At 33.1% G+C, this 27371-nt stretch overlaps 1 protein-coding gene across 1 annotated transcript; it reads right to left on the bottom strand.

Annotated features, from left to right (window-relative positions):
• Nucleotides 1-5785: 5785 nt before the first annotated feature.
• On the bottom strand, nucleotides 5786-19004 carry LOC132553404 (prolyl 4-hydroxylase subunit alpha-1-like). Its single transcript, XM_060217654.1, has 13 exons — nucleotides 18826-19004; nucleotides 17447-17613; nucleotides 15281-15585; nucleotides 14798-14849; nucleotides 13990-14132; nucleotides 13230-13394; nucleotides 12317-12387; nucleotides 11702-11798; nucleotides 10768-10821; nucleotides 8123-8191; nucleotides 7142-7210; nucleotides 6383-6479; nucleotides 5786-5865 (listed from the first exon to the last, which is right to left on the bottom strand). Exons 1-13 carry the CDS (start codon nucleotides 19002-19004, stop codon nucleotides 5786-5788), a joined length of 1548 nt encoding a protein of 515 aa, XP_060073637.1.
• Nucleotides 19005-27371: the final 8367 nt, after the last annotated feature.

The raw sequence follows: 27371 nt of genomic DNA, 5'->3' as shown, positions 1-27371 counted from the left end.
CATAAATGTATTATTGCTATTTAACAATGAGTATCATATTGAAATAAAATTTATTGCTTCAGAAATGACTGAGTTTGCTATAATATCCAGAAAATATGACAAACGGTTGCAGAAATTCGCGTTTAGGTGCTCTACTCCGTGTGATCCATGTCGCTGAATATCTGCCACTCATTTCACCTGCTGTTCCCTATACCTTTTTGACCAACTAAAGTATATATAATGTAAACTAAAATATTCATTGTTATATGTGTAATTATGAACACTTTTCTACAAATTTCATCTAGTATCCCAGAATGCAGTTTGTTTTGATTACCTTTGTACAGTTTCATCAACGTGTGATTTGTTGTCAAGGGAGATTGTGACGTAACGGTCCAGTTTTTCCACAAGTTTTCCTTCCTTTTCACACATGACGGTCAGTTTGTACCCGGATGTGGCTACTTCCGCCTTTACAGTTGTAAACACCAGAAGTAAGCTTAGCCATACTAAATTCATGTCTAGCGGTACATTGGTGTATCGTTCAAACAAGTCTCAGTGAGTAGTACGAGTTTGTCCGCAAGCGAGTTACATATGACTAAACCTGTTTACCTCAACGATATCGAGGTTTTTATATAACCACACAGGGTAAACTTTATAACCTATTTTTATTGCATGCAGCTGACAGTAAAACAGCTTTACATTTAATGTCAATTGTAATATATGTAAAATATGTATATATAGTTGATTATTTAAACTAGTAACTTTCATATATCTAGCAGAAGCGATTGATTAGGTGAGATTGGGTAGAAAAACAATTATCAAAATATCTCCATACCATGATTTTTCATTTTCGAACTTAATGGTATACATTTGAAAAATGAATCTTGAAAATGATACATGAAAGTTTTTTTTTTTTTCATTATGGTTCATTGTTTGTCTTCATACATATATATCTACACTTATAATGCATATATTCTTTGTTTCCTTGTGACTAAAGTATGTTACATTTCCTTGATAAAATCAAATACGTGATTTTTGTAAATAATAATGATATCTTTTTCATTGGACAACCGGTATGCGGAATGGCAGATAGTGATTTTTATTAAGTAAGAAGTCAACAGAATCTTGGATTCGGTCACCTTCCAGAAAAGAGGCTTGCATGGTTTATGTATCACTGGCAAACACGATCATAAATAACATTCGGTTGTATGAATAGATTTCCTTAGAGACATTTAGAGACATTTCTTCTATTCAAATTCAAATAATCCTGATTTTGTTCATATGATATATTGCGATGTTAAATGGATAGCGCTATGAATGGCAAAATAAGTTTTGGCATGTGTCATAGATCATTTCCGCGTTCGACGTACACTATGTATAAATCAATATTAGGATGTGGTAAGATTAGATTGATCGTTTTGCTGGTGGGGATGTGGGGTTGTATGAACTTCCTGTAAGTCGACTGTTGGAAGCTTGGTAGCATAACTATGATCTATCGTCCTGTTTCTATAAGATAAAAGGAGGGGTAGGGGGCATTTAATTTCAAAAGAGATATGTAAAATTGGGGGACAGTTTATTTCAAAAGAGATATGCAAAATGGGAGGGGTGTAGTTAATTTTAAAACAGATATGCCAAATGGGGGCGGGGGTGGGGGTGGGGGCGGGGGAGGGGCAGGGGTAGTAAATTTCAAAACAAATATGCAGATTGGGAGGGGAGTAGTTGATCTTAAAACAGATATGCAAAATGGGGGCGGGGTGGGGGGAGAGCAGTAAATTTCAAAACAGATATGCAAAATGGATGGGGGACAGTTAATTTCAAAACAGATATGCAATAGAAATTACCCTACCTTGACGTGGTAAGTCTTAGCTCCGGGTGCTATGGAATGGATGCGATTTTGAAAAAAGTAATGGAATACGGTAATTTTGGTGATGTTAATCTATGGAATTCACATCGCTAAGAAAACCACCGATCTTAATGGTTAAAAAACTCCCAACCTTTGTCAATAGAATACTCTTATTTCCTCATATATAAAAAAACACAACAGGTTGAAATAACTCATTTAAGCTCAAAACATTTCAAATTTAAAGCTATCTTTCAAGGACATGATATATATACGAATGGGTTTAATTATCTAACCGTTCCAATTATATCATGTTTTATCAAACTAACTGTTAAATATTTTTAATACTTATATCTATATAACTGTTCCTTTGTAGTATGCCAAGCTTGGCGCTTTAAAAACACCATTTACAACTGATAATTACATTCACATCTTCATCCCTAACATGTTCTTCACAATCGGTTATACTAATGCAGCCTGTTTAAAGAAATCTTCCTCTCCTGTACCACTAAAATATAAAATGACAAAAACGATGGTAAATATAGTGTAATTCTCAGATATAATGCTGGTAGTGGTAACGGAATGTCTGCTGAATACGAAACAGTGTATCTTCACTTTATGGAATATCTCCTGAATACGAAACAGTGTATCTTCACTTGATGGAATATCTCCTGAATACGAAACAGTGTATCTTCACTTTATGGAATATCTCCTGAATACGAAACAGTGTATCTTCAATTTATGGATTGTCTCCTGAATACGAAACAGTGTCTCTTTACTTTGTCCTTAATACGATTACAAGTGTAATCTTCTCTTTATCTCTTAATCGCAGTGATGATGATCATCATACAGATATACACATTTTCTCTAGTATCTTCTTGCTTATGATTGGCTCACAGCAAACATTAAAAAATACAATTATTATTGTGAAAAATGACTTTTATTTGTAAAATTTTAATTTGTTTTTAACTTACAATGCAAGGATATAACTATCAAACTATCATTTTACATATTTATAGTATTTATTTATTTATTTATTTATTTATTTATTTATTTATTTATTTATTTATTTATCATACCTTATACATTTACTCTTACCGTTATGATAAACATACAAATAGGAGATACTACTTAAACATGACTAAAGTCTAATTCATGTACATCAATATCAATTCGTTCTCACAATATTTGCCTGTGCAATATAAATATGCATGTACATGCTTTAAATTAAAAAAAAAACTAACGTCTAAATCAGTGAAAATCCCTTGTTGGTACTATTTGCCTGTGCAATAATATCCCAACGTTTTTGTCAATAACAGATCACGATTATGTGAATGTCCTTAATGCTATAGAATGTATGTATATATATATATGTAAGAGGTATAGGAGTCATTCCATAATTTACCTCCTTTCACTTTTGTTATTTCATTCCATGGTTTACCTCCCTTTATTTTTGTTATTTCATTCCATGGTTTACCTCCCTTTACCATTATTATTTCATTCCATGATTCACCTCCCTTGATTTTGTTATTTCATTCCATGATTTACCTCCCTTTACCATTATTATTTCATTTCATGATTTACCTCCCTTGATTTTGTTATTTCATTCCATGATTTACCTCCCTTTATTTTGTTATTTCATTCCATGATTTACCTCCCTTTACTTTTGTTATTTCATTCCGTGGTTTACCTGCCTTTATTTTTGTTATTTCATTTCATGGTTTACCTCCCTTTACCATTATTATTTCATTCCATGATTTACCTCCCTTGATTTTGTTAATTCATTCCATGGTTTACCTCCCTTTATATTTATTTTTTCATTCCAAGATTTACCTCCTCCCTTTACATTTGTTTTTTCATTCCGTGATTTACCTGCCTTTATTTTTGTTATTTTATTCCATGATTTACCTCCCTTTACTTTGTTATTTCATTTTATGATTTACCTTCCTTTACTTTTGTTATTCTATTCCGTTATTTACCTTCCTTTATATTTATTTCTTCATTCCGTGATTAATCTCCATTTATTTTTTTATTTCATTATATGATTTACCTCCTCCCTTTATATTTGTTTTTTTTATTCCGTGATTTACCTCCCTTTATTTTTGTAATTTCATTCAATGATTTACCTCCCTTTATTTTTGTTATTTCATTCAATGATTTACCTCCCTTTATTTTTGTTATTTCATTCAATGATTTACCTCCCTTTTTTGTTATTACTTCGGTGTATATTCTTTATTTCATTATTGACTGGTTGATATTATAGAATAATTGTCAATAAGGTAAGTTTAGTTAACTAACGTACCCTTTTCTTTGTTAGCAAGCTTTTGTTTACACACAACTCTGAATCTATGGATACCTTGCCTATAGCATTTCAGTATTACTTTGAGATGTACTGGATCATTTTTTCCTTTGTATTTAGATAAGAAGACTTTCATTAACAATATCCAGATACCAACCAGAATTGAAATTCAGGGGTATTTCAAATTCTTCATGATCAGTCTCCTACCTCAATCTTTACATACAACGTAACCATCAGGAATCTTAATTAACAAAGCTAGGTAATGAACATTATGGTTCACTTTCTAAATAGTTACACAACCTGTTTTCCAAGCTGTAACATGTTGACAGGTGAACGCCTGCACCATTATAGTCGTGTTAGGAAGTGGTTCTTTTGCTTGTGTGGTTTTCTAGTTAAATACTCGTGAATTATTCATGGTGGTTTCGTTGAAATAAACCTGATTTTCTTTGCAGAAGGTAACAATTCAACTGACAAACATTTACTTAGCAGATATCGTCAAAAAACAGAATTCCGGTCATCCTATATTTCGTCTAGTTTTGCGTGTTGTCACGTGAGTTAGATTCAGTAGAGCAATAAAATGAAATAAACTTCGTCATATGGCTCTTTCGTGCATCTAGGACTGGTCAGTTATGCGAAAGGTGTAAATTGTTAACCCTTGGAGACGATTTAGGAATATTACAAAAAATCACAAACTTCAGATGGGGAGGTGCACTAGCCCCGTAGATCAATACGTTTCAGATATCTAATAATTTCGGAACAACATTAAGTACATGTGTGTGTTGCTACCAAAATTTCAAACGATATTTATCGGTCGTCGTTCGATCTGAATAAAGTTTGATCGGTGTTAAATTGTGTTATTCACTTGTACGTCTTTTGTACAATTTTCGAGGTAGCAGGTGGCAACACTGTTGGTGGACTTTTAGTTCCAAATGTTTACCACATACTGCATGTCACGTTTTGCTTCATTTAAATGGCGACATGGCTCAGGACATGCACATGCACATGCAGTTGACGTTAACTTGATTGGCGACATGGCTCAGGACATGCACATGCACATGCAGTTGACGTTAACTTGAAATTATCAGATATATTAAAAGAACTAACTTACATGAGTGCAGAGCGCCTCCACATCTAGAGTTTGAAATTTCTACTGTATCTTTTGCACACTCTTACAAATACTTTTGGGAGTAATGCACAATGATGGAGCGTAAGCATAATCCTTATTTGTTCATCAACGTTAAAATTGTCTTTCATTCATTTAATTCCAAATTTGTTTTGAGATATGTCATTTACTATATTTGTTATTTTCTATGTTTCTATTGTATACTCTTCCTTAACAACAACTAGAAGGATTAAAGAAATTGTTATAAATGTTACAATTGTAAAAAGAATGTGAAGCATTCTACAAACAAGCCATTACACATTTTGACACATAAAAATCCTTCGATATATTTAATTCAAGTTTAATTACCATATTTCACAATATTGTACGATTAAGTATGTAAAGAATGATCTATAAAATTCATTTTAGAAAATGAAAACAAATATACGATTTTTTTGGAAGATTAAAAAACAACCCATGAATTAGTAGGTAGTTAGGATATTAATTTATTGAAAATTCACTTTCATCCTATTGTATGAATACAAGTCATCGCTGTATCTCACGAAAATCATAAATGTTCATCCATAGGATTTATTCTACAAGGTTTCCGGAATTCCTGGCGGTGTTCTAGTATCCACTTGGTAGTAACTTGAAAAACAAAACGTGAAAGTATGTATACATAGGATATCTATCTTACTGCTTTACAGCTTTACAGCTTAGAACACTTAAATCAAACTGATCTGTCATTTAGATTTGACGGTCAGCAGTTATTTCACTTTCAATGGTTGTACGACCACGATCAAAATAATCAGAATTTCCAACGTGGTTACTGAACATTGACTAACTCTATAGATATTGAATAATATCATCTTGAATGATATCGTAAAAAGTCTGATTAAGAAAGGCATGTGTCTATTCCAACACAGGATATTATAATTTTGTCGTTTGAGGTTCTTTCTAACATACAAATAATGTTTCCATGTTTGCAAGCCTAATAAAAAAACAAGATAACCTTATTTAATATCAAACTAGACAAAACAGAGTCCTGCATTGGGTTTCACTTAGGTAAAGAATCAGCTGTTCGTTCACAACATTACTATTTGTTTTTTGTTGTTTTTTTTTTTTTCATTTTATTTTATTTATTTATTCATTTTCGATAACTTACTCCATTTGGAACCGAGAAGGACAGGACAGGATCCATGCTGTGACCGATCATCACGCTCTCCACTTGGTAGAAGGTTATACCAAAAAACAGCAGTCCCCTGAAATTACAGTAGATATGATGCTTAATTATGTGATACAGAGAATCTCGAATTCATCGGTTCCGATCGGTAAGATCAAATAATTCTATGACTTTGTTGTTTAACCTTATGCTGGATGTGTTTTTAAAAATGTTGAAGTAAATACAATACTTGAATCAATTACTTTTCAGTTTCAAAATTGATGTGTTCATAAAGATATTCTACAAACGATGTTTTCCGGCTGTCAGAAATCCTGTTGATTCGACCAATAATATATCTGTTGGTTTATAATTATAAACTTAATTATATAACGTTTTGGCTCATGATATTCTGTTGTTTTTTTTATACATATACTAGAGATTAGATCATGAATTTTGTCGTTTTAACACTAATTCCAACATTCATGTTTATATGCATATAGCAAGCATACTACCCCGTAATTTGATTTTCCGTTCGTTCGATCGATGCAAAGTTAGTTTAGTATTCTGTATAATACTGCCAGGGATTATAGCAAATAAAACATGAATATGAACTTTCTAGTATGAAATAATATTTCTTAAACTTTCTATGGCTTGACATGTTTTCTGTTTTAATACTATGCTTTTTTTAAACGTTTGACGCTATTGGTTGTACTCAATTTTATTGGGAGTATCATCAGATTCAGGCTGGGTAAGAGTACTCACTTTTATTGGGGGTATCCTTAGACTCAGTCTAGGAAAGACTGTGGCGCCACCTGCCTGTACATCGCTTAGCTAAATTGTAAACAAATCACATATAAATGTTTGTCAGAACAATATGTTTTTCATAGTTAAATAAGTTGAATGCAATATTATATAGATATTCATAACACAGATCTGTTTATATTTAATATTTTTTTAGTTTAATGTAAAACTCAGCTTTGCATCCCTTGACGATTTTTTTTCACTCATGAAGAAAAATAGCTGGAGAATGTGATTGTAATATATAATGCCTTAGTGAAAGAAACTTTTAAATATATACAATGAAAGTCTTAAATGTGATTTTAGGATGCTAAACAATATCGAACAGATACAAAATCGTATTTTTCTTTTTGAAATATTGAACGTTATACGTAGAAATTATCGAGCAAATCCAACAAATCTGTATCATCAAAAAGATAGTGGCATTAAAATTGTCTGCTTCATCTGGTTAGGTTTATCACAGGGCCCTCTATGTGGAATGAACTGCTATATTTTATTATCAATGAAAACGTAATGAAAATACTCTATGAAAACAAACTTTCGTCTCTGTTGCTAGTCCAGTGCTATTGTAAAATCTCCCCTGCCAAAAGATTGCACCTGACTCAGATACTAGTGAACATGGCATTTTTGCATTTACATCAACACCAACATTTATGGACAGGAAATATATTTATATATGGTACATATAATTCTAACAGTCTCAGTCGGTTTGCCGGCATAATTCCTTTGACCTTACAGAGTGTAGTTAATTCACCTTAAAATCAGAGTGATTACATAAGGTAGAATTTAATTTCTGGTGAAGAAAAAATGTACATGGTCTTGCATTCAATCAAGCTCCAACGGAGTTTTTTCCCCAAACGTTATTGTAGGGCCCAATACACAATTTAGGAATTGATTAGAATACCCGAAAAAAAAATTATCAATTAATCAATCCATAATACTTACGTAAAACATCCAGGTAGCTATTCTGTCTCCAAGTTCGTAATCACGATCAATATTTTTCTTGTTTAGTAACTGTAAGATATGACAATTAAAAACTGAATATACGAGAAACATCAAGAAAATACCAACATGGCAACATAAACACACTTCAAACCCAAATTCCATAAAACTAGGACAAAATATATTAAAAAAGAGACTCCAGAAAAAATACAAGGATAATAAGACCATGTGTTCTTGAAGAGTAAGCGTCTTCTGCTTTATCGACGACACCAGCCTTGAAAACCTTGGTCAATCCACGCAAGCGATGTCACGTTCTCAGATAAAAGCGAGAAATTATCAACAACTGAACCAACAGGCAAACTAACGAGCTGTATCATTACAAAACGGACACATATACGTTTATTCAATATAAAACTCACAATCAATGGCTGAACGAGATAACAATTAGACATGCGCACTCGACAAGAAACATAGGTCAGGGATATACCTTTTGGAACACTATGTGTGTCTTCATCCAAGGAATCGAGCAGTCAAATACCATCACGAAAACGTTACCCATTACACAATTAAGAAAACACCAACATGATTTAAATCTATACTCATATTCAATAAAACTAGAACAAAATATACTGGACACAAAATATCATAAACATATTTTTCTGCATTGAAATTAATTACGTTTGATGTACTACAGGGTTAAACAAGCAGAATAGTCTTAACGAACTTTGACTGCACACTTCAACGTGTAATAGAGTGTCATTTCTCAATCAAGGAATAGATTTCAGATGACCGGAAACGTCACTGGCTGTCAGTTGACTACTTCTTGTATATCCTTGAATATCGAATCAACTGCCATATGTAAGCACCCTAGGTTTCTATTCAGAATTGAGGAAAATGAAATCATCACCCTTATCATACAACATATGGAAAACTGTCAGTTTCGTTGCTGGAAAGATCGGGATAAGCTGCTGGTGTCGAAGAGCTGGTGTCTTTGATTTCCAATATCAACCATTGATATACGATGGTCGTAGTAAATATTCAAGTAAAGTGTGCCTTGTAACAAATCCTTTATCAATGTCGCCACCATGTTTACGATGCGGCAGTTTTCATGAACAGACTGACTAGAGTTACATGATCATATCTCAATCCTTATCATTTCGTTATTATGGTCATCAATACATAATAGAAAAAAATATAATGCTTTTATCATCAGTGCATACATTTGTTATTTACCTAATTTTTAACAGGAGCAATACTACGATTATTTCTCAGAGAGTCCGGTGACTCATCTCTGTTGATGCAGGTTTGCTCTGTTTTGAGAGTGGCTATCCTGAGATAACAGCAGTTTGGCGTTATTTCTTTGAATAGTTGAATTTATTTGATTGATTAATGACATATTTCTAAGATAAATACAGCTATTTCATGCCTTTTGAAACAAATTTCGGAAGATTTTTATTATCATAGATGCATGCATGTTTAAATAACACATAAGAGTTATATTCATGCTGGACAATATTGACATCTGTTTAGATAAAAGGATGAAAACTATTTTGATGGTTATTCTTTTTAAATTGTTTTAGATATGGTATCGTATTTATGTGATTTAGATTGCAGTTTGCGAAACAACGATATTGATGTTAATGTTGCTTCGTTTCCTTGTCATGTGACCTCGAAAAAAATGTATAAGAGAACTGCAAACGTCCCTATGATGGCTGGGCGATATGTACCATCTACATGTATATCAATGTGCATTAGGCTTGTAACGGGTAGGACATGACGATACTAGGGCATTAAATGGGTTTTTTTTCCAAGGTAACATAATGAAAACCACCATTACTACTGAATTCTAAGTGTTTCCTTCAATGAAGAAATTTATGTTTGAATGGTGTAAGAAATTTGACCCTTCTGACATTCGATATACGTCAAATTCATTTTTCGCAGAGTTAGAGATACCTTATCTCGGGTATTTATCTGCCATTTTGTAGAATATTGCCAATTACATCACTAGAAAAACTATTTGAAAGAACACGTTGAAGCAGCAAGGATAAAGGGACGACGAATAGACACTTGATGCTGAACCACAGCCTGGGTTCATTTGGTCATTAAGGCAAGAAGAGCTAAAACACTTACTTTGTTATGTATTAAACACGGACAAACATAGGCTGCTCTACATAAGAGACAGATGACGTACTAAATATATAAGGTATATAAAATGCGAATTAAGAGAAAGATATATATTTACTGTTGTTGATTTGTCACTTCCCCATTCTATCGTTGTAAATTTGTTATTTTTTCCTGTTTTTATTTTCTTCCGGTATACGAATTTTGAGTATTGACCTTGAAAAAGTGCAATTAAAATATATCTTTCACAAACTTTGAATTCAGTTTCAGTTTAGTTGCTTAGTTCTACTGTTTTTAATTCTGCAATCTATTGAATTACACTAATGTGGTAGAGGCTGCTAGTGGATATTTAGTCTTATAAGTTTGCGGTAATATGTGTGTCACGTTTTAATTCATTCAAATAGTAATGTTAATAATTAATGATGATATTTAAATGTCTCAGCATCCATTTTTATCTAATGATTTTAAAATATATGTCTAGATATGAAGACTTTATTTAATCTTGTATGGTATAAATACATACTCACATCTAGTGCATCATAATGCCATAGATAATGTCCGCCAAGTCCGTAGTTCACTACCTGGTGAAATACATACAAATCTACGCTATCACCATTGTTAACATAAACAAGACATTTTCAGGTTGATACATATACATATATATAAATATCAGGGGTAAAGCATTATATAATGAAGTCATTCTCATGATTAAACTCTGAATATCAATTTCAATCAATTTTTAAATTCATTCATTTAGATTATGACAAGAATTCCGTTAGTAAGATGTCTTGCAGATTCAAGAAACTATCGTATGTTACATGGTCATAGACTTGGATACAAAAGTAAATGAAAAGTTGATGATTATCGGAAAGCCAAACACTAATCCGTTAAAATCTTGCACATCAGCAATCATCGTATATTTCTTTTACCATGACTGCCACAAAATATAACCGAACTGCAATAATGTCTATAATTATGAAGGTCATTGATATTAAGATAGCAAACTTTCCTGAAACTAAGACTTATATGAAAGAGATGTTTAAATCATTGTCAGATTACAGAAATAACGTATGGGAGGGGGCGGGGTTCCTTCGTTTGATGTTTGTTGTTTAAACATTATTCTCGTTAGGTAGAGAGTTAACGAAAATACCTTACAAGCAAGTTATGATATTGTCTGTAAAAATTGACGTAAACATTCCACATTCTGAATAACATAAATGGCTTTGATTACACAATATGAACAAATGACATCCAAGGTCACTCTTTAAATACTTAAATTAATTAGTTGGGTTCATAAATTGCATACCCCACCCCCCTCAAAAAAAAAAAAAAAAAAAACCAAATCAAAACACAAAAATTGGGCTTAGTACTTCTTCAAGATTTTCCTATATCATGAGGTTTTACAACTTAAGTTGTCGATCTTCTGATTTGACGTGAACAATATGATAAAAGCAAATATACCTCGAAATATTCTGCCGAAAATGAATCTAGTCCCGTCAGTAGTGTGACTCTTCTGTCTAGTCTTATTGCGATTTCTTCTGAAGGATGTATCCAAGCTCTGTTTCAAAAGGTTAAATGGTCATTGCAATACTTCAATCTGTCGTATTTGTTACATAATGAAACGTCATATAACCACGATATTAATGTCAATGTTGACACGAGATCTCTTTCACGATTAATCGTATCATTTTCCATTCAAGTTTGTCCACTGCAACGTATAAAGAAGTGTTAAAGCATCGTTTGATTAATCAGCCTTGTGTAAATGTCCTGCCAGTATTACTACCTTGCAGACGCTACAAAGGCTTACCTTGTCAGTAAAAACCTTATATAGATAAAAATGTTGTGGAGTAACACCTTTCTACACTGTTAATAGCGTTAAAAATTGTAAGAGTGACAAGCTTTATTCTAGTTTGTCCATTGGTGATGTGATACAATATCCACTGAAAGCATGCAGTTTTTATTCTCAATAACCAAAGTAAAATATTTCTTAATCAATGTATGTAATAAAGATGAATTTGTATATCGATCTTGCAGTTCATTTACAAGGTTTTTTTTCTAGATTGAGAGCATACTTACGTTTCACCAGTCCTGGTTTTAAAAACAGAAGTGTATTTACCATCCTTTCCGACAACACTGGCTGGCTTCAACTGCAGATATGAAAACATAACAAGACTATATAATCTAGATTCTTTGCCTTCTAGATAATACAGTGGTCATGTTGCAATCTCCTCTGTTAAGTATTTCTAATTTGCAAATAGCCTCCAATGAGCACTATGATTGGACGATATCTACTTCAGTATATCTTTGCATATAAGTATTTTATTACAAGGTTGAAAGGCTTTTCTGCGATTTGATTCATTATCTCACATATGATTGTTTTGAGTTCGTAACCAAAACAATTTCATGTCCATTCCTTCAAGAAATGCTTGTCAACAGAGTCAAGATTGTTTTTGAGAAGCAATTTATTTCTGATTTTGTCTTTATTGTCATATTGGAGGCAAAGGCAATGGAAGGCATAATCTACCTTTCAATACTGAATTTTCTTTGGCCACTTGTCCCAAAAATATTAATCTAATTTGATTTGTTAAATGTTGAAAAATGATCGATGAAGGCTGTAAAATTTCACATATAGGGGTATTTGGAATCACGTGTAATTGAACGTAAATATCGGTAATATCGTAGCTGCGGTAAGATAATTCAATCGGTGAGAGCGTTGGTCTAGGTAATCTGAAGAAAATATCTAAGGTGCGGTTTTCACGGCCTTGGTTTTACTGACGTGGTTATGTCCTTTTTACCCTAAATGCTCTGGACACCATGCTACGGACCTCCCGTATGCAGTTCACGGGTTGATACACCCAGCAAGCAAAAAAGCAAATATACAGTTTTATCATAACTGGTTCGCAGATTAATCATCCTCAAACATAAAGGTTATCATTACAACTCCAAAGCTTAAATCCTGACATGAATTGGTCTCTGCTGTAGTACTAACTTGATACTTGCTTGCATTCATAAGCTGTGAAATTTCTTGATCTGATATAACGTCATGAAACCGTGACACACGTGGCACGTAGTTTATGACTTCCTCCTTTGCTGTGTAGTAGGGAATCTGTGTTACTTTGTTGTAACAGTGAAGGACCGGTGCAGACTTCACTTCCTGCAAGAGAGGTGATTTGTCGTCAGACAACATGTAAATGAGTAAGTAGAACTTAGTATTATTATGCCGCTTCAATAAGGAATAAATTTATATGCAAAAAAGAATGTGTTTAAATACATGCATATGGCATAGATGTTGGCATATATTTCAACGATTACAGATTGACTAAAGAGGAAGAATTCATCATTATCGTTGTTATCATTATTACAAGTTAACCTCTAAAAAGTATTTACATAGTAAATTTTTCAAAGTATCCCACACATGATACTGATGTATTTTTGTATTATAGTATATTACCCATGACATAGTAGGTTTAGAATGTTCATAGACAGGAAGGCAAATAACTACAATATGCGTAGGTGATATTTACTAATGACATCTTGAGATAAAATTGCAATATGAGATATGTGTAATGGCAGAGTGATATGTCACGTGATGATGGTAAGGGCGTGAAATACCGAGAAAAAACCATGATTTATATAGAAGGAACATGGAGTAGATCCAAACAAACATTGCAATAATTATCCGTATGGTGTACAGGTTACATAGAAAGCAGAGACCACAAAAGCTACAATAACTAAATTACATGTCATACCTGTGAGTTTTCCTGACAAAGATTTCTGTAGGCTTTCGCTAATTTTTCCTGATGGAAGAAAGGACTCTCATACGGTTCGGTATCAACAGATTTCTTGGCCGCCTGTCTGACAATCCTTATAATGCCTTTCATTGGTCGGGTACCTGTGTCAAAAAGTTTACCAAGGAATTCCTAGCTTGCAAAATTCCTTAAATCTTCTCAAAATCATTTTTCTTAAATAAATGGATAAACATATGTATTACATGGCAATTAGAAACAGATTTCAATTTTTCACTGGTTTGATTTAACGGAAGGGTTGCTTTTAGTATGTTATAGTAAACGATAACATTATACAAAAAAATAAGAAACAAATGAATTTCATCTTTTAGTACAAATTTAAAGTTAGATAAAATAGAGCAAAACAAAGAATTTAACTGCCTCATACTGGTGTTTCGTTCTCCTGGAACTAGTCAATGACGCGAAAGGCCAATTTTTTTAAGCCAAGGAGGCGACTAAGGAAATCCAAAGTGATCGAAAGAAAGGTCATAACCTAGACTGCAAGGTGCAGCAGCCAAATAATACTACGTATAGCGTAATCAACTCGGCGGTATGAAGAATAAATGTAAATCTATTAAGTTAGCACAAATCAAATATCTTGGAATAACTGAAAGGTCGAAGAACGCAGCTTCACTTGTCATATGACATATCTTTCAGTCGTGGTTTCTTCATTTCATAGGAATATTTCACATTCTATGAAAAAAATATGGCCGCGTTCGAGTTGAAAATTAAGATATGAATTTAAGGGAGCATTAGTTATTAAGGTACTTACTTGTCTGCTGTAGGTTTTTCAATATATCCAGTGCTTTCTGGGACTTTTTCACCTGTTTTATTAAATACTGACATGTAAACATACTAATATAAACATATAGTCACTGAGAAATAGAAAATTATGGAAACATATAAATATTAAAGTATTGAAAATAAGAGAATAAGGCAAGGGGCCCCGGAAGGGTAAGTGTCTGGCATCTGACATGTACCTACATATTGATCATTCCAAGTAAGGTAAGTTATGTCCTCTTTCAAATAAAATCAATGTAAACAACAACAGAAACAACACGTAAACATGACCAAATTCATATTCTGAAGGAAATCAAATTTGCCAAGGTATGATCAATGTTAAGACTGTACATTTTCCCCATGATCATCATCAACAGACATTAAAATATCGTAATTATTTTTTTTATTTCAGTCTATTTTTCGCAGGACTCTAATGAGTAGGTTTTCAGGAATTTGAGTACAACTATCTGCTTACCATATGGTAGGCCATAGCTAGATCGTAAAGTAGAGACTCTTTATCGGAAATCTCCTCCGTCTCCAGTAACTTTTCGATCCACGTGATTTTTGGCTCTTTCTCCAGATGTAATGCTATACTGATGGCATCTGCAGGCGTTAACGGGGTTGTGCTAACGTTTAAAATGGTCCCTGATATCAGAGTTTTATAGTCAATGGCGTAGGTTTCATAAAGTCTTGCTAAGCCTTTCTCAGCAATCATGATATCATTGCTACTCGTCCAAATGCCTTGTCGATCTATTATCTGATTCCAGGATGAATAGAATTCTGAAAGATGAAGAGTAAACCATTGGCAAAAAAACATAAAAACAAAAACAAAAGAAAGAAAGAAAGAAAAAAGAAAAGGGGGGATTTGTTTTATTTACGTTTAATAATATGTCTTTTTGATAAAGTTTGCTGCTGGTTATATACATCTGCTAAAACACTGAATGGTGTTTTTGACATGACTTTCTTTACATAAGTGCTTAGCATTTGTGAAATATATTGTAGGTATTAATTATTCCGTTACCAGTGAATGCTGCCATAATTACGAATGTAAGAATATGGTATAAAGTCACTCAAGTGAATTGTGCGTTTTAATAATTTAGAGTTCGATAAAGTTGACCAAAATAATGTATTAAACTGCATCATACAGGTGTTTCATCCTTCTAGGTCTCGTCAGTAATACAAAGGGCCTAAAGTTTGAAGCCTAAGAGCAACTGAGGAAAATCCAGAGTGATTGAAGTAAAACATCTAGACGTGGAGGTGTAGCAGCCCCATAAGTGATTAACTTTCGTCGTAATTTTCATATATCAGCTTGTTTTAGAATAGCGTCAAGTACATGTTGAAATATGGTTAAAATCTTTCAATTCAAAACCCTTCGGAATTTCAGAGAATCATTTGATCTTGAAAAAAATCCTTCCTTATTCGAAAATGAAAATGGTGGCATGCAATAAACGTGGATATTTCATCCTTATCCATATATATCCGATGTGTGTTATGTGGTCGACAGCAAGTGTCAATAACTGAACAGTATTATACATCAACACTTTTAACAATGTGCAAACAACAAAAAAATCATTCTCTATATAGCTTGGAAGGCTGAACCGACCCGAGATGGAAGGAGTCGAGTCGTGTTAAACATAGTAGACTGATCAGGTACTGAAAAAGGTAACATCCTCATTGCCAAAGTTTACGCGAAACACAGTATAAGTTCATAATTACTGGCAAAGACTTGATAGCAGGAATTCATCAAACAAAGTGAAATACTTATAAATATTAGCTCCATGAAAAAATTACCACTTTACATGTCAAAACAGCGTTTAAGAAGGCTTCAACGTCTATACTTTTGGCCTCTAGATTTTCTAGAAAATAACTCCATATAGCATATGTACGTGTTACAACAAAGATGATCCAAAATATATAAAACGAGTTCTATCTACACATTCATGCATTAGCAATAATAATTATCAATACATTAACAGTGTTATGACATCAAATGGGCGTACAACTCGTGCAAGGTCAGATTCAACTCAATAAATGATAATAACAAATACAACAGCAATCAAACGGTTAAAAAAAATAAATACCGTCAACAGAAGAACAGAGAAACAAGAGTCGATCATAATTGAAAATGGTTCAGAAAAGGAAATGAGAGAGAAAAAATATAGCAAATTGGTAAAAATAGTAACAGAGCACGTGAAAAAAATGTGCATTAGAAAAGAAACCCCAAACAGTTCCTAGAAAATCCGATTGATTAATTGATTCTTCGAACGAGATGTATCACCAGTTGTGTCAGGAATGAACAACAATAACATAACAGTGCTGCTATCAGACTTTCTTAAGTTGCGCAAAATTATTCGATAATAACTGATACCATACACTTAAGACTTAAGATCCTTGCTATTTTAGCTTGGTACAAATATCAATACTACATGAAATTGGAGAAAAATGATTGACATTGTATATAGGTAATTTATTAATAAGCATCATGAAGATTAAGGAATGAAAGTGCTAATGCTTAATTCGACGTGTTGCTTTAAGTTATTCTAATATATATAAATATGTGTGTGTATGTAATATATTATAAGACTTTATTACCATACTTAAAATTGTCTTTTGCATGTAAAGCCGTTTTAGAAGAACTCACCCTGTGCTGCAATGGTAGGTAAACACGTATTGCAGTTGATTTTCTGCTGGACCTTTAACCAGTCTTTTGCTGTCCTCTTGACCAGGTGGTAGGCATTGATTGGATGACCAATCCATTCAGCTATGTTTTTAGCGTTAGATCTCTCTTCACGAACATGTATAAGGAAGCTTAACAACAAATAAAAAGAGTATCATTAGTGTGGGTACAAGTATTATATAATAGGTGAAGAAGTTGAAATGCACAAAAATATTTGACATGTGACGTATTTGTGATATTCATATGTATATTAACTACATGTAGTCTGTTGCAAATATATTTGTAATAAATAACATGTTGTATGTAAACCATTTTGAATTTGTTTTACTTCTCATGTATTAGTGCATATCTATCCATACGTTATGATAAATACTACTCATAATTTGCTAAGAATCAGTTTTGTTTTTCATAATTTCTGCACACAAATAAACAAATTATGAAATATGGTGCCCGTGAACACCAACTGCAGCTGTGCAACGTGAGCGCTTGAACCGAATGAGATATGGCCAGTTCATTCGTTAAATGGCCTCTTGTCTTAAGGTCTTAAGGTCATCTTAATGTTTGTGACAAGCTTATGTAGAGACTAGACAGTTTGCAGCATTTTAAAGTCCCTGTCCATTTCTCAATCATTTAAACGTTTTCTAAAAAATCAACGGCCTACTTAAACGTTGATTAGCTTTGGGTTTAAAAGAGGAAAAGTGTTCAAAAAGCTTGCAAAAAAGTTCGTGGTTGACGGATCACACTTACACAGAACGATGTGGAAGGCTAACATCGAGAACGGATGGAAGTTTCATCTGCTTTCTAGCATTTGCATGACATATGGATAATTCTAGCAAAATATGGGTATGATATAATCATTTATTATTTACATGCATAAGCAACTGTTGATCAACACTGTTAATTACGATTTATAACACCAGTTATCAGTAGAGAAATACAGTTTTGTTCTACATTATCAAAGTTAGCTGCGGACAAAAAAAAAATCTGTATAATTTCGTTGCTTGAACTGCGACAGATATGATTGATTCTGACGCATCTGAAAACTTTAACCTCCACCACCATCCCCCTAACGGACCATGCCCACCCCATCCACCCGCAACCCTCCAAACATGAAAAAGCATTGGTTGTATCAGTGCTCATGGCAAGAGTTCAAATGAAAGCGCATGTCAGAACCAAAACCAATAGGAATGCGTGATTTTAGTCAGATGATTGCATCGATTAAACCTAATAACCCCAGTAATGAAATGTGGTTTGAAATATCCTGTCCGTTCTACTGTGACTCTGACGATTACCGTAACTACACTTATCAAATGTAAGAAACAGAGTTGAAGTTTCAACCATACCTTTGTACTGTTTCATCAACGTGAGATTCATTATTGAGACTAATCGTGACGTATCGATCAAGTACCTCCACAAGATGTCCTTCTTTTTCACAAACAACTGCTAGCTTGTACCCTGAAGTGGACACCTCAGCTCCTACAATTGTCCAAAGGAAAATCACGCTGCACCAGAGAAGTCCCATGTCTGGTTTTAAGTAAACTCGTCGTTCTTTATTCGTTGACGTGTGTATGATACATCTGTCAACTGTCACCCCAAGCAAGTTGTGATTTTGCGGTTATATGTTCAACTCACCTTCTGAAAGATACTTAGAACATTGTATGGTATATATTTACCGATATTTACCGATGGTATACTAATGAACCAAAGGAAATGGTGGAGACGTTGTTTTTATTTGAACTTCTTATGCTGAGGCTTTTCATTCATATTAAGTTGTATCTTTAAGTGACTTTGGGTCAGATTTCAGTTCGTTCTAAGGCCAAAAGTTGATATATTTTATATAAGAAAGAAACTTCTTAGGTTGTGATACTTGACACGGATAGAGCCTTTTGCAGACGCTTTTCATTCATATTAAGTTGTATCTTTAAGTGACTTGAGTTAGATTTCAGTTCGTTCTAAGGCCAAACGTTGACTTATTTTATATAAGAAAGAAACTTCTTAGGTTGTGATACTTGACACGGATAGAGCCTTTTGCAGACGCTTTTCATTCATCTTAAGTTGTATCTTTAAGTGACTTGAGTTAGATTTCAGTTCATTCTAAGGCCATAAGTTGACATATTTTATATAAGAAAGAAACTACTTAGGTTTTAAAAGTTGACACAGGTAGGGACACGGTTCAGGATAAACAAACCGAATTTTCTTTCTTTTGAAGTTATAAGATACGTGAATAATGCGAAATATATCAGGATAACTCTAGGTCATTTTTTGAGGATTAATTTAAGACTTCAGCATAGATAACTGATTCTTATTAACAATGTTGTGCTTGCTTGTTTGCAGTGCTAATATCGTATTTCCAAGCAATTTTGTCATATTATCGGCATAATTTGGTATGACACCAGCTACAGTTCTTTATCATTTATACGAATCAATGGTAAACATTGTGAGAAAAACAAAACAATAAGAAACAGGTATATGATTGTCTTAGCTTTCATTTTTTATTACTTAAATGCAAACACTCAGTGCGATTCATTTTTCTAGACACAATCAAAAGATCAGATCTAAATAATAAAAAAACGATGTCAGAAAAAGTTGTTTAAATATAATTCTAAAAAATTACTTATGTACGGAAAGTTTATCTATATAAACAACCAATTAGCACAAACCACCTGTAAAACATACTAACAAAATCTAATGTTACCAATAAGGCAAATTGTAAAATGTTAACATGTTAACTCGAGCTGTTATTGAGATTTTTGTTGGTTTTTTGTTGTTTTTGTTTTTATATCTTTTTTGTTTCGCGGTACATTAATGTACAAGAAACGTGTATATATATATTTCCTTTAATAATCAGATTGCAAAATTGTTATTGGTTAATGTTATTTGATCAAAAACAAACAATGCGAACATTTTGACCCTGAACATTACCAGATATTCGGTAATTTAATGTGCGGGAGTCCTATTGGTCATATTCCATAAGAGGTCAAATAATGTAGAATGTGCGAGAGTCCTATTGGTCCTTATTCAATGTGTGGGAGTCCTATTGGTCCTTATTCAACGTGCGGGGGTCCTAATGGTCCTTATTCAATGTGCGGGATTCCTATTGGTCCTTATTCAATGTGCGGGGGTCCTATTGGTCCTATACCTTAATGAGGTCAAAGGATGTAGAATGTGCGGGAGTCCTATTGGTCCTTATTCAATGTGCGGGAGTCCTATTGGTCCTTATTCAATGTGCGGGGGTCCTATTGGTCCTATACCTTAATGTGGTCAAAGGATGTAGAATGTGCGGGAGTCCTATTGGTCCTTATTTAATGTGCGGGAGTCCTATTGGTCCTTATTGGACAGGAAGCCATCTTCCTCTTCTTTTACTCATTAGAATTTACTTCTAAGAAAAATGTTTGAAGTAATAAATAAGATGCTTTATTAATTTGAAAAGGTTTAACCTGTTCAACCGATGGAGAGACTGTCCCCTTCAAAATTTTTATCCTTTTAATTACATGGAGTATATGTGGGACACACAAATTACAAGTTCGTGGGTGAAACGGTTACATTACGGTCATATAAAAACATGATCAAGAAAAAAATTATATTTATAGTTTTATTTATATATGTGGTTTTCATCCTACAGATATCTGCCAGAGATCTGATTTGTTTACTAGAAGGAAAGTAGAATATATATATATATATATTATCATGCAACGATACCAATGACTTACACGTTATTGTCCCGAGTACCACCGCACACGTTTTATGTAGACATCGATCATCAATGATGCCAATAGGGCTCTCAATTTAGGCTCGGTACATTAACTACGCATTGGTAAGTGCATAAATGCAATATCATATTAATACTTATTTGTAGACGGCGGTTGAAAACATATGAATTATCTTCTACACAGATATACAGTTGAATCTCTTTATCTCAAACTCTTATAACTCAAAGACCCTTTTTAATTCGAAACATTTCGTGGGTCCCTACCTAACTTTACACAGGACATTCGAACTCTTTTAAATCGAAATCAGTTACCTCAAAGTTTTTCCATTGTCCCGTCGAGATAACGTTGTTCGACACGTGTGTGACATACATCTCCGACTCAATAGTTAACCAATAGAATGTTTGAGAAATACCATAAGGATATATTTACGAGCATCACCGATATAAATGTTTTACGAAGTTGACCATACATATGTATTGTAATATCTATTAAGCGTTTGTAAACACATATGTTTTTCATGTTGTGCCGGTATGTATTTGCCAAAGACCATCACACTATTCTTCTGTGCTTCCCGAGCGGAACGACAAGAAATAGGCATTGGAAGTACACGATACAAGAAGGTTGATTTTGAACAGTCGTTTGTTTACGAGTAAATGTAATTAATTGGTTTTAACCAGAGTACAAACGGAATATCAGAATAGTAACTAGTAGAAGCAGAACAAATCACAGTTATATTTGTCAGCAGCTATAAACGTATTGTAATTTTATCGAATCATGCATGACTACAAGCAAATTGTAAGCTGAATAGCTATATAGCATATAACACGGAATTGGTTAGTAAGCATAGAAAAACCGAAACATAGCACAATGATGCAAAGTATAAACAAAATTAGCAGGGTTCATAGTTACGGTCGCCAATATCACATTTAGTGATAAAAAAACTCGCAATAAAATATCTAACGAGTTTCGTAATTTTTCAGTTACAAAAAACTGAATGCCTAAGTGAAAATCCTTGGTTTTTGAGAAGGGAAATAACTCTAGATATTTTAACTCTTTTACAAGTAAATAAAGTGCTACCTGTACATCATACAATACACTGATCACTTTCTTCAGGCAGTATTTTTTGGCGATTGTTTTTAAAAATGAAACTCAAGCCGCAGCAGACCAGTATTAAACAGGGACGATGGGGGCCATAGACTTTCGCACATTTATTGTCAAGTGTCAATGCGTTGCCGAATTGACTACAGTACATTGTTACCATCTTGTGTATTTCATGGTCTGTAATCTGTTTACCATTTCGTAACACTATCTTCGACCTAAGTGTTCACAGAATTATAGTACAGCTAGTGATACCATACCAACTCGCAAACTACGTACATGTATGTCAGTGATAAGACATCAGTCATGATGAAGGTGACCGTGTAGTCATCGTCACGCTCTAATCCTACGTCATAACTTCTATTCTATCAAGCTATGCCTCCGGTTTTTCACGAAGCTCTGGCTGTGCATATGCCCCATTTAAAGGATCTGGAACCATAATTTCTCATTCCAAAAGGCTCGATAAGATAATTTAACAGATAGACTAGTAGTTCCGGGAATTTTGTCCATTATACTAAAATGTAACCTATGTTAATCATTTTATCTTATGGTCTTGACAAACTAGGCACGTTCTGCCTGGCCACGTTCGACGTTATGATTCACCAAACCTATTTGAAATGGTATATAAGCCCTATTTTGTCGGTGTTCAGTTATGAACAGAGAACATACGCTAAATGTGCAACGAAACAAAGAAAAAAACTATCGGCTGCACCACCAGTATGGTTAGACTTTTCCTCCTGTTTAGTACACATTTCATCTCATGAATCAGAAATTCTTTAAAGAGTTGTGTCTCCATGTTTTCTGTTTGCACCCCTCCTCTTTCTTTTGTTGATCTCGTTCGAGTTTCCTCTTGGTCGTCGCTCTTTTCTGGAACATTCTTACTCCACAGACTTTTAATTGGCTTGTGTGATTTAGATGTATTTTCCGTAACCTGCACGCCACGTTTCAATTCTTTCAAGTCCATCGAATAACGGCACGGTTTAGTATATACATATTAGATATATGAAAATTAGGAAAGATATGTTTTTCATTTCAAAAGCAACTATTAATTATGCGTATATAATATTAAACTTTATTTTACATTCTCATTAAATGTTGTCAATACAAATATAGCTATTATAAACAGCATTTTTCATTTAGTCCAGCTTTAAAAGCTTTACTTATAGCACTTCCTGCTGCTATGTTTCCAAGACGTCATACCTGCAGAGTAGATAATTACTCATGTTCTTCACAGAGAATCGAGAGAACCATGTAGATGTCATATAATGGCTATGTTCTTATATAACTTGTAGTTACGTGTACGTAGCTTTGCTTATGTTACAGATCACTACTTAATATCATTATAAATAAGTTACCAAATACTAACGTAAAATCATATGTCCAGAAATGGTTTTACATTTGTGATCCTATTCAATTTAATATGATATAAGGTATACAATATTTCAAATATATGAATAGATACAAAATATATTTACCTATCACATATAATTGATACCGTTATTTTATCATCTGTATTCTCCTAACACATATATACCTGAAGTGTGGATTTTTTTTACACTTTACATTAAATATCATGCTGATAAATATATGTATATCATAATAATTTTTATATCCTACTTCATGTTCCTGTATTTCAATTTGTCGTTTATTTCATTTCCCCCGATTTTATTTATTTCTTTTTCTTGTTGTTTTGTTGGGTTTTCTATTTCTCTTACTTTCTTTAACATGATAATAAATTCACTTTAAACTGGTAAGAAAAGAGAATGTTTAATACTTTCAATATATAAAATTGCTTCTGAAAAATATTGTGTTCATTTGTTGCCTATTTTCCCATATGTTTTGCAATAAATAAAAGAAAAAAAGGAATCTACAAAATCTTAGCTTTAAATCATCAGTGACATGACAATTCGAACATTGTTCATTGTGAACTGTTCATGAATTGCGATGTGACCTGTCATCATACTTTGAAAGTTCCTGGACATACTTAACGTTTTTTGTTTTCAAATTTATACATTAGTTTATCTATAACTTATAGAGAGTTTTGCCAACGTGATATAACACGGTGATATAAATATTAAAAACTTATACCATTATCTGTTAGAGGCAGATTAAGTGTGTTACATATAAGTAAAAGAATATCTCAGTTCCTCATACGACATCTTGATCACCACATACAAAACGGAAGAACGGAAGAAAAATGGCCACCGAGTAGGCAACACACACTTAGATTGCTCTGATGTTTTGAGGATTCATCTATGTTTCTTTGCGGAGTTTCATTTACAGTTTTGTCACGCGGAGTTTCATTTACAGTTTTGTCACGCGGAGTTTCATTTACAGTTTTGTCACACAGGTGTATAAAAGCTTTTAGAAAACACTGATAGTATTGGATTCTAAAACTGAACTTTGGATTTGATGATTTTGGAGGAAAAAATGTTTAGAACTGTGGTGACTGTGAACTGTATGCACCTGCAATTCTGCCACATGTACACCTTGATTACCAACCATGACTATACACTTGCATAGATACTTAACTTTCTTACATGGATTTGTCTGTGTTATAAAGCCATGTCTACTAACACAAAACTGGTAGACCAGGAGTGGGTCCTTCAACAAGGCAGAGTGTTGTAGTAGATGAAGATATCAGCGATGATATAGCAGAAATAAAGACACAGGAGATAATATGGTATAGAAAGCAGACTTAATAGCATAAGCTGTAGGATTGGTGAAATCCATGGAAAGTCAGGAGATAGTGAGTACCACAGTGGCGGCTCTCAGGAAAGACCTACAGAGAGAGATTTAGAACAGAGGATTTCTAAGAGAATACTAGAATGAGACAGAAATTGGATACTGTTCATCAAATAACGATAGATAAGAGGAATATCTACAAGGGAAACAGTGGGAGATAGATGAGCTGAAGCGACAAAGCATAGAGACAGAATAAGGTACACAAAGAAAGCACTTCTCTTTTCAAATGAGATGACAGAAGTTTAAAAGATGGCTCAAGACGGTATAAAGAAGGAAAACTACAAAAAGTAATTAAAGTGTCAGGAAAAATGGAAAACAAAAAGATATTTGTATGGAAGCATGAAACCAAACTTCAAGTATTCCAATATAAAATCTGTCACAGAATTCTTTCCACTAACTCTATTTTAGTAAAACATGAACATAAGATCTAGTGAGCTTTATACCTTTTATGAAAGAGAACCAGAAACAGTGGAACACTTTTTCACTGAGTGTCATTTCATAGTCCTACTTATTGAAGAATTTACTGCTTGGTATGCACTATACAAAAATCAATTCAATTTTATATCCTTTAAAGATGTAGACATTTTGTTTGAAAATCCAATGTTTGGGCCTTGCTTAAATTATTATATTCTATTGTTAAAACATTACATTCACTATTACCGAATGAAAGAGTGTATACCAAACTTTGATTGATATATGTAAACAAAAGTAAGACAATAGAAATAGAAAAATGGCTAGATTTAGATCCTATGTTTTTTGTGTATCTATGTGTAAAAAATAGTAATGTATCGTATGTGCAAGGTATAAAGCTGCTTGTAAAATAACAAAGGGAATGCCATTTGAATAGGGATAATAAACTTATGGTAATTAATATTAGGATATGGGAAATTCTACAGGGGTGAGTGTTATGTTATGCTAGGATATTTTATAATTACTAATGACTGATATTGTAATTGCGTCTTAGTCAAGAAAATGCTTGAAATCCACTATTTGGTTAGAAATAGGAACATGCAAGACTTGAATTGTGTGCGAGAAGTGTGAAGGATGTGTTTAAGTATGAGAGCTCTCCTGTGTTTTGACAGATTTATATTATGTATGTCTCGATCAATGAAATAATTGCATCAGTTAGAAAAACAAAGTTTAGGAAATACCCGAAGTAGTTTCATGAAGGGAAGAAAATTATCTTTTCTATTCCACATCTGGACATCGCATCAACAAACACAAGAGGGACGTTTCTGGGACTTTTCAGTAATTCACACCTTAGTATCAGCCATTCATTGGACGAAACGTCATCGCTTGTGAAAAAGATGATTTTGCATAAAAAAGAAGCACATTATTTAACTCCCGTTATGATCAAGCACATGATGAACATTTCCAGAAAATTGAAATTTAAGTGTATATTGAATAATATAGTTTGTGATCTATTTACTCTTGTTTCACCATTTTGAAATATCGATATAAAATTTAATATGCTCATGCTTTCCTTCAAACTTGATTATCATTTTCTTATCTTATCTTATCTTAATTTGTTCGTAAGAAATTATTAGTATTTAAAATGGTCTTATTTTCTTATGAACAAGTGGTATTTGACTTACACTTTAAAAAATACAATTAAACTTAAAACACTTGTAATGATTAATGTCGATTTATGCCATTTCCATATTTAGTTAGTATTATATGCATACTGAAATTTCACATTTTATGTTATGAAAAAAAAGTTGATATTCATACAGGTTGGATTCGTGTACCATTTGAACAGGGTTTTTTTTCTTTATTATTCATTTTCATATAAAGAACCACTTCAATTTTGCATGGTTATTTTACACACAGACATACCAATTTCATTAAGCAATACACATAGAAATGACCACATCCTTAGATACCACGTTTTACTTATGTGTCAAACATTTGGTATGAATAGACCTGTCTTAGTCTGCCAGTTGAGAAGAGAGGAGGCCAGACAGGAGGGAGGCTAGTCTTCACTGGCGTTTAATTTTGAATGCTATATCCATGTGTTCAAAGAATATGTACCTTTTTTTTTTAAAAAAAAGATCTTTTTTCACGTGAATTTTTTTTAAACATTTAGCATTTGTATTAGTCAAGTGAACATATTACGGAGATTAATATAACTTCTTATGTTTTTTTGGTTGAGCTTGTGTTGTAAATAGTGTCCTCTTATCCTCTTATATCTTAACTTTCAAGCAAAAAAAAATATATATGTATAATTTCATTAACATTACTTTGCTAGCCTATATAACTTCAAAGATATCCAGATATTATTTTGTCGGAAGGGCATTGTTGTTCTTGCTATTTTCTCTACAAAACTTGTTCCGCCA

The sequence above is a fragment of the Ylistrum balloti genome, unplaced genomic scaffold, assembly GCF_031769215.1.
Source record: "Ylistrum balloti isolate Yb309-2 unplaced genomic scaffold, AGI_CSIRO_Ybal_v1 Utg369636, whole genome shotgun sequence".
In the NCBI taxonomy this organism is placed as follows: domain Eukaryota; kingdom Metazoa; phylum Mollusca; class Bivalvia; order Pectinida; family Pectinidae; genus Ylistrum; species Ylistrum balloti.
Note: the sequence above shows the minus strand (reverse complement) of the source record. Positions and strands in the feature narration are given on the sequence as shown.

Coding starts and splice junctions, on each gene's coding strand:
- LOC132553404 (XM_060217654.1), bottom strand. CDS start 19,004: ATGGGACTTCTCTGGTGCAGCGTGATTTTCCTTTGGACAATTGTAGGA. Junction 10,822..11,701: donor TTTCGGCAGAATATTTCGAG/GTATATTTGCTT, acceptor GTATTTCACCAG/GTAGTGAACTACGGACTTGG. Junction 8,192..10,767: donor GGCATTATGATGCACTAGAT/GTGAGTATGTAT, acceptor CATATCTTACAG/TTACTAAACAAGAAAAATAT.